Source organism: Lactuca saligna, chromosome 5 (genome assembly GCF_052625555.1).
Source record: "Lactuca saligna cultivar CGN05327 chromosome 5, ASM5262555v1, whole genome shotgun sequence".
Classification (NCBI taxonomy): domain Eukaryota; kingdom Viridiplantae; phylum Streptophyta; class Magnoliopsida; order Asterales; family Asteraceae; genus Lactuca; species Lactuca saligna.
Window position 1 is genome coordinate 237,432,880 of NC_136421.1, and position 9,016 is coordinate 237,441,895.

The 9,016-nt window shown below is 34.8% G+C and overlaps 1 protein-coding gene and 1 non-coding gene across 4 annotated transcripts; one reads left to right on the forward strand and one right to left on the reverse strand.

The window, feature by feature from the left end:
• The first annotated feature begins 6,232 nt into the window (after positions 1-6,232).
• TRNAE-CUC (transfer RNA glutamic acid (anticodon CUC)) lies at positions 6,233-6,305 on the forward strand. Its single transcript has one exon. It is a non-coding gene; the product is annotated as a tRNA-Glu (tRNA).
• Positions 6,306-6,636: 331 nt separating this feature from the next.
• On the reverse strand, positions 6,637-8,613 carry LOC145046668 (interactor of constitutive active ROPs 4-like). Of its 3 annotated transcripts, XM_078994948.1 has the most exons (4): positions 8,490-8,612; positions 8,357-8,399; positions 7,968-8,034; positions 6,637-7,871 (listed from the first exon to the last, which is right to left on the reverse strand). In XM_078994948.1, the coding sequence occupies exons 3-4, from the start codon at positions 7,979-7,981 to the stop codon at positions 6,800-6,802; spliced, it is 1,086 nt and encodes a 361-aa protein (XP_078851074.1). In that variant the 5' UTR covers positions 7,982-8,034; positions 8,357-8,399; positions 8,490-8,612; the 3' UTR covers positions 6,637-6,799. The 3 variants fall into 3 exon arrangements, with proteins under 3 accessions (XP_078851074.1, XP_078851075.1, XP_078851073.1); XM_078994949.1 differs by lacking the exon at positions 8,357-8,399 and having other exon boundaries at positions 8,490-8,613; XM_078994947.1 differs by having other exon boundaries at positions 8,357-8,495.
• Positions 8,614-9,016: the final 403 nt, after the last annotated feature.

Sequence of the window (9,016 nt, forward strand, 5' to 3'; positions counted from 1 at the left end):
CTACTACTTAATTACTTTTTGGAATAATGAACACAGTTGGGTTTTAATTATGTGGGAGGAATAGCAGTATCCTTCGCGATTTCTTAAGAAAGTCATTACTTAGAAATTTCAAAACATTTTCAGTTCATATTTGATGTGGGTTTTCGTAAATTTCGAAATTTTAATTTGGGTTTGCTGTGGGAAAAAATAGATGGTTGTCGGAAATACTTTTTAGATTAATTTAATTTTTTTTTTTTTTTTAATAAAACTCCTCGAAAAATAGTTTTACTATCTTTTAGTAATTAAGTTTTAATATACCACTGTTAGTTAGAAATACTATCCCCTTCGAACAGTATTTGTTTGTGTTTTTAATTAGGGATGAGCAAAAGAACCGAACCGGTCGAAACCGGCCCGAACCGAACCGGACCGGGGAACCGGCTTCGGCCAAAATGAAGAACCGAACCGGCCCGGCGGTTCTTCCGGTTCCGGTTATACCGGTTCCGGTTTTTGCCGGTTTTTCGAGTTTGGAACCGGCTAAATTTTGATGTATCCAACGATTAAATTACTTTGCGTTTTATTGGTTTTTCGGGTCCGATTTTTGCCGGTTTTTCGAGTAATTCCAACGATTAATTTACTTTGCGTTTTATAGATTTTTTATGAAGAAGTGGATGTTTAAATACTAGTACATAATCAACATTTTAATAATAAACATTTTAATAAATGATTCAACGTTCAAGCAAATTAACCATAGATCTTTTATTTAAATTATTACAATCAAATTAAACATGGATGTCGTTAAAGTTATGTTATTAAGTATCCAACATTCAAACATTCAACATTCAAAATACACTTTCGACATTCAAGTTGACATTTTGACTAATTCCAAGTTTCACCATAAAAAAAAAAAAACAAAGTCTAATATGTGGATTCCAACATTTCTTTGACATTTTGACTAATTCCCCGATCTCTTCCCCGTTAGCTTCAAATTGTGTATAGCATCCACAATGTCTATATATAATACAAAAGAAAAATGTTATTACTTACTAAAATGTAACAAATACTAATAAGAAGTTAAAAATAAGATGTAACAAGTATTAGTGTATTACCGATAGCGAGGTCATCGTCAGCTAACACATCGTGCACTTCGTCGTAGTCATATATAGGCAAGCTACTTTTTCTTAGCCAATCTTGAGTGCATATCAATGCCTCCACAATCACAACGGACAAATTAGTACGATAGTCGGTAATTACTCGACGACCATTACTGAATGTGGATTCGGATGCTACGGTGGAAATTTGCATCCCCAAAATATCTATTAATAAACAAATTAGTGTATAATACACGACACAAATTTATAATTTAAAATTTTAAATTAGAGTAAAAGAAGGTCGATACCTCTTGCCATTCGAGCAACGATCGGGAACCGCACCGCATTATTTTTCCACTTCCTTTGTCAAATCCGATTGGGTCCTCATTTAAGTATCGTTGCAATTGACTTCCTGACGAAGTCGAGGGGAAACTTCCCGAAGTCATATAGCTTCCAAAGAATTCGTTTTCGTCATCAAAATTAACAACTTCTTCGCGAGTTTCTTGTTGAGACGATGAGGTCATGTTTGACCTTTCCAAGTATGTCTTGAAAAACTTGTCCAATTTGCATTCAATATCAATAACCTTTGCACGTGCTTTGGATTCTATCTCATCAGCGGACATCTTTTTATCTTTGTTCTTGGCTTTAAGCATTTGGGTAAAAACAACTTTCATAAACTTTGAATTGCATTGAGGATCTAACAATGTCGCAAAGAAGACATAATCACTTATAGTATCATAGTCACCCCAATATTTGTCATATTTATCTTTCATATCCGGTACCATAAACATAAAATCCGGGTTGGTTTCATGTTTCCTAAGATGTTGCTCTATATCTAGGATCTCCCGGGTATACGTATGGAAGATAGGCTTTGTTGAACACGAAACTTTTTCAGTTTTCTTCTTAAACTTCTCGAGGAACTCCATCATCTTTTTAATCATCTCAAAATCTGAATGTGATGGTACCCTTCCCACAGTTTTCTGAAACATTGGATCTACAAAAAAAAAAACAACAAAATCAGAATACGTTTTATTGTTGTTAGAAAAAAAAAATCAGATTTGACACCCTTCCTTGCGGGGCTTGTAACTCATTCAATTTTTAACCAAATCAAGCGTTTTTATTGTCTAAATTCAACTACAAATCCTAATCTACATGTAGGAAAAAGATTCAGGTCAAAACAAGTTAAATTGAATGAGTTATGCACATTTGAACAACAAAATAACATCACGTTTTATTGCTGTTAGAAAAAAAAAATCAGATTTGACACCCTTTCTTGCGGGGCTTGTAACTCATTCAATTTTTAACCAAATGAAGCGTTTTTATAGTCTAAACTCAACTACAAATCCTAATCTACATGTAGGAAAAAGATTCAGGTCAAAACAAGTTAAATTGAACTAGTTATGCACAATTTAATATTTGGACTGATTGCTAAAGAAATAAATATTGCTAATTTTAGTGCTGAAATATATTTGATTAATTGATTTTATTTACCTTGATGGCTATATTCGAGAAATGCGTCTTTCACATCGTATGCTGATCTTAGCAATTCAAAGGTAGAGTTCCACCTTGTTGGAGTTTCACCACACAAAAACCTTTGACTTTCTACAGCCGCATCTTTCATGGCTTGTTTAAAGGTCTTGATCCGTTGCGGGGAGGCTCTAATGTATTTCACCGCATCTTGTAGGTTTTTTACATGATAAACTTCGTGTTTTAACCCCATTTTCACAACTAGGTTTATGATATGAGCCATACACCGAATGTGAAAATGTTTGCCATTCTCGTAAATACCCGGTAGTTCTTTCACAATGATGTTGATTGCCGCGTCATTTGTCTTGGCATTATCAACGGTCATCGTCATGACATTCTTCATCCCCCACTCGTTTATGCAAATTAGCAACTCCCGGGCCATGTCTTCAGCTTTGTGAGTATCAACCTCTCTAAAGTTGACTACCCTTTTGTGCATGACAAAATCTTCGGTAATGAAGTGGGCCGTGACAACCATATAATTTATCTTTTGACACGAGGATGTCCACGTGTCGGTTGTCAAGTGGATGGCTGTTTTGGGGTTGCTCAAATGTTTGTACAACTTCTGCCTCTCCATTAAATAGAATGACACAACATCACGAGAAATTTTATGCCTTGAAGGCAATTTCACCCTACCATTGAGGGCGTTCATAAATTCTATGAATGGCTCGTTTTCAATAGTAATATAAATGGTAGTTCGCCGATGGTGAAAAGGCCTAGCAAGGCAAGTTGGATCATAGTATCATCATGTTTCCATGTGTATACCTGACCCTCACCATTAGGAGCTTTCGTAAATGACAACTTTTGTTGTTTGTCAACAACTTCTTTCGGTATGTTGTCTGGATTTAACTTGCACCCATTAAAATGCTTATTTATTGAAGTTGTCCAATTCCGGTTTGGATCCGCGGCTAGTAAATGTAAACAATAATTACATTCGGCCCACTTTCTTTCAATTCCATCGTCCTCCTTTATCCATTCTATCTCGAAGTATTTCCAAACAGGAGCGGTACAATTATCTCTACCCTCACCTCGTCTAGTTGGGTTAATCTGGTCCCTTAACTCTTTTTGAGTCTTTTTTTGTTTTTGGTTTTGATTTTGTTGGGTATTTTTCTTGTGTTCGTTTTTGTGGTGGTGGTGGTTTTTTTGGTTGTCTTCGTTTTTGTGGGGTTGCAAATTTTCGTTTTTTTGAAGGTTGTTGTTCTTGTGGCTCCTCTTCTTGGTTTGATTCATCACTTGGTATGACATTCCATGCCGGTGTTTCTTCTATATAATCTTCTTCTCAATCTTCTCCATAATCCTATATTCTCAAAAGAAAACATATAATAAGTCATATTATGTTTAAATGCTGAAAAATAAATAAAAAAAAAATCAGATTTGACACCCTTTCTTCCGGAGCTTGTAAGTCATTCAAATTTTAACCAAATCAAGCGTTTTTATAGTCTAAATTCAACTACAAATCCTAATCTACTTGTAGGAAAAAGATTCAGGTCTAAACAAGTTAAATTGAATGAGTTATGTACAATTGAACAACAAAATCAGATCACGTTTTATTGTTGTTAAAAAAAAAAAAATCAGATTTGACACCCTTCCTTGCGGGGCTTGTAACTCACTCAATTTTTAACCAAACTAAGCGTTTTTATAGTCTAAACTCAACTACAAATCCTAATCTACATGTAGAAAAAAGATTCAGGTAAAAAAAAGTTAAATTGAATGAGTTATGCACAATTGAACAACAAAATCACATCACGTTTTATTGCTGTTAGAAAAAATAAATCAGATTTGACACCCTTCCTTGCGGGGCTTGTAACTCATTCAATTTTTAACCAAATCAAGCGTTTTTATAGTCTAAAATCAACTCAAATCCTAATCTACATGTAGGAAAAAGATTCAGGTCAAAAAAAGTTAAATTGAATGAGTTATGCACAATTGAACAACAAAATCAGATCACGTTTTATTGCTGTTAGAAAAAAAAAATCATATTTGACACCCTTACTTGCGGGGCTTGTAACTCATTCAATTTTTAACCAAATTAAGCGTTTTTATAGTCTAAACTCAACTACAAATCCTAATCTATATGTAGGAAAAAGATTCAGGTCAAAACAAGTTAAATTGAATGAGTTATCAACAATTCAAAATTTGGACAGATTGCTAAAAAAGTAAATATTGCTAATGAGCTAAATGCTAATCTTACTTGATCATCAAAGTCTTTTCCAATCCAATTAGCCGGATTAACATCTTCAATATTGGCATCATGGACATCCGAGTTTCGGTATCTTGATGATGGTACATTTGGTAACCCATCTAAATCCTACATTTCAATTTTACACATTAATTATATAACAAAAGTACTAAACAAATTTGTAGTTTTGACAATCTTACATAATTACATTCATACTATAAACAATAAACTAATCTAACAAACATCTTGCATGTATGTCTACAAAGTACATTGTTAAATGGAGCTTAAAACATGAAACATATATTATATGTACAACCTTTCATCCGTAAAGGAGTACTCCACTATGAGAGTATGATAAAAAAATCAAGATCTTTTAATTAACTAGGGATAACAATGCATATATTTGGAATGGATACAACAAAAGCAATGAAAAAAGCTTTCATGCATGCCATTATTTGGAGAATCATTGAAGCAAATATTGAAATATATAATCTTAAAACATGAAATATAAATATATGCTCTTACTTGATCTTCATGGACATCCATAGTTTGAATCATTGAAGCAATTGAAGATGAAAATCAATGAAGAATTGAAGGATGATAAAGAATTGAAGATTGGTTTAAAAGTGGAGATGGAAGCTTGTAATCGATGGAAACTTGGAGATGAAGAATTGATTCAATTGAATGATGATGAATGAAGAGATGTCGATTGCCAATTGATGAAGATGATAGCGAGTAGGGTTCGGCTGTTGGGGAGTTGGGATTGTGGCCGAGTGCGCTTTTTTTTGTGTTACGTGACAGATCGCGAGTTGCGACTAGATGCTTGCCAAGGAGAAGTCCAATCGACAGCAACGTGATATGGGGTTTTCTAGCCGGGCCGGTTCCCGGTTTTGGGCCGATTCCAATAGCCGGTTCTTTCCGGGTCCCGGTTCCAAATAATCACAAATTTATAGTATAGGTCCCGGCCCGACCGGTTCCATCGGGTGCCGATTCCGGGACCGGTTCCGGTTCCGGGACCGGTTCCGGCCGGTTCCCCGGTCCTTTTGCTCATCCCTATTTTTAGTTATATAAACTAGTATACGACAAATACAACCTTTTAGTTTTTTTATAATCTAAGTTGTAGTTTATTTATGCAAGTTGATAATTGCAAATATGATAACCAAGTTTGGTTTTTAAACTATTATAAAACAAAACCTAAAACAAGTAAACCTGTTTTAAGCATAGAACATACTTATTAGGTGACTCGTCTAGTAACTTACTAAAAAAGTAAAGTTCAAATAGAAATTTTTTAACTTTATTGTTCTAAATAGAAAATAATGAAAGTTTTGTATTTTTCCTTAGAGACAAAACAGCCTGTTACTTGCCTTCTAAACATTAAAAATGTAAACACTACGAAAAGAAGTTATGAAGAACTCAATACTGGTTGTTAGTTAAATATATGGATGTTGTTTAAGTATCAAATTCCGTTGTAGTCTAGTTTGTTAGGATACTCGGCTCTCACCCGAGAGACCCGGGTTCAAGTCCCGGCAACGGAATATTATTTTTTCGACTTTTTTTTTTTTTTTTTTAATAATTCAAACCTACCATCAGTTCATACTTCATACATATCTGTTTCTTTATTTTTATGAAAGAAATCATTATTACTACATCTGTTATTCATTATTCTCATATCATATCAAGATATCATTACCAGATTCATGTAATTATGTTATCAGATTACGCAATTTCTTCTGTACCCTTTTTTCACAATAATTCACCCTTTTTTTGCATAAATTTGCTGTACAATCGAGATTATCTTCAAGAACATCTTCTTCAAAGTTCAAACCAATTCTGCCTCTAATACAAGAATAACAACAAACATAAATATAACAGCAAGACAACATACTTAATTAGATCATTCTAACATGATGATCATCATCAATCTACATCAACATATAACGTTGAAACAACAAAAATAAAAAACATAGTTTTTTTTTTTTTTTGAAAACAAATCCCACCACTCCCAAAAACATAAACAAATTCACAAACCCTATTTCTGTCCCTTCTTTTTCCACAAATCACCAAACATCCTAATCCCAGAACCCTTTCTCTTCCCATTCCCTAATCCATCGTCACAATCATCACCCATCCCCGGTGAACCCACAAAACCACCGTACCCATCAAACACGCCGCCGTAATGTTTATCCATTGAACCACATCTTTCAGAAACTCGTCTTCCATCGTTCATCTCCACCCCACCGGATAAAATGGCTGCTGCTGCATCTGCCGCCTTCCGCCACTGCTCTGTTTGTACTCTCAGCTTCTTCATTTCTGTTTCCAACACCTCTTTTGCTCCTTCAACCTCTTTCAGCTTCTCCTTCAGTTCGATCCCATCGTTTTTACTCCTTTTCAACTCTTCTTCAAGCTGCGTCATCTTCAGAGTCGTTTTCTCTTCTTTTGATTTACCAGATGATATCTCCACATTAGCTTCACTTAGTTGAAGTTTTAGACTTTCGTTTTCTTGTCGGAATGCTTCTAAATCCTTCTCCTTCTCTTCGATTTTCAGTTTCAGTAGACTTACCTCTTCGTCGTCGGAACGAAGCTTTTCTGGTGATTCATGTGATACGCTCGATTCTTTGGTTTTGACCTCATTCAGATCGCACGATTGAGTAACCATTTCAATTGGGACTTCAAAAACATCAGTTTCGTTCTGAATCTCATCTGGGATTTCGTCTTCTTGACTGATCTCTTTGTTTGAATCCTGTGTTTCGCTTGGTGACGACCGTGTTTCAGGCTCTGAAACGACCACCGGCGGCTTTCTGGTCCTTTTTTCGAGTTCCTTTTGAGCTTCTTTCTTTGCGGCTTCAGCTGACGCCAACTGATCTTTAAGAATCTTGAGCTCACCTTGAGCTTGCTCCAGTTGAGTCTCCAACCCTGCAATTCGCGTTCCGAGCTTCTTCTGGTTAATCGGCTCGGAATGTGCACTTCTCGGTGACCGGCGGTCGCCTAGTTTTGGGCTCCGGTCAGTTATCGGACGGTGGTGTAGTGGATCGGAGTCGGAGCTCGATGTTCGCAGAGGAGCTGGACCTCTGGTTGACACTCTCTGAGCCATTTCTGAACCTCTGTATTCATACAGAAAAGAATTGTAAAATTTAGCGTTAATTTTTCAATCGTACCACCTGAATCAAAGAACCCGTATGAAGAATTAAGCTTCTAACCTTCCTCTTGGCATTTATATGAGAAAATAAGGAACTCTTACAGATCTTGATCTTGTAATCTTCAACACTGAAATATATGTCAAAACAGAGTTAGCTTGAAAGATAAATCTATATTTCTACCATCTTTAAGAATTCTCTCATTTTTTCAATAGTTTTCCCTCAATTATAGGAGTATCATCCAGACATAAACAGAAAGAGAGTAGGAAGCTCTAGAATTGAATGTGATTGGCACATCTGAAAAAGCCTATAAAAAGAGAACTTTTTAGCCCTGTTTTAGAACAAAACAAGACCCACAAATCTAAACCAGAATATACACAGGACCCATGTTTCAAATCATAGAAAAAGATGAATTGTCGGAAAACATGAAGATCATAGAAGATGATTCTCACCATGAACATAAGCGGAGAGTATAATTAGGGTTAAATGTGAGATCTGAAACAGGAGTAATGAGACGATGATGATTGAGTTGTTTGAAAATGTTGACAGCAGATTATATGAATGAATGAGTGGTTTGGTGTTTACCTTCACTGCCAACAAGAAGCCTTGAAGAAAGTGAGAGAGAAACTGTTTGAAGTTCGAATTAAAGTGTGATATGTGTGTGTGAGAGAGAGAATCTGAAGGAGGAAGATGACAAGAGAGTAACTTTTGAATTAACCATCTTGGAATTCTCATTTCTTTTATAATTAATTAATTTATGGTTTGACTCAATTGAAAATCATTATTTTCTCTCTTTGTAATTTGTATCTCCCTTTTTTTACTTATAATTCTCTTTTTTATTTTCTAAGATCCCCTATATCGAAACATAAGTACATAATAAATTTGTTTTTATGTTGTTTTAAACTCAATCTCAATTATTTTATTCATTATAATTTTTACTTGAATTCATTACTTTTTAATTTTAGATATAGTATGTGAAGTCAAATTTTCCATCTTGTAGTATATATGCTTACTTTTATTTAAAGTCAATATCTTTTAGCAATTTCTCATTTTTGATATCATTTCATCATTTGTTTGGTGATAAATAATATTTATAAGATATGGAGAGACCT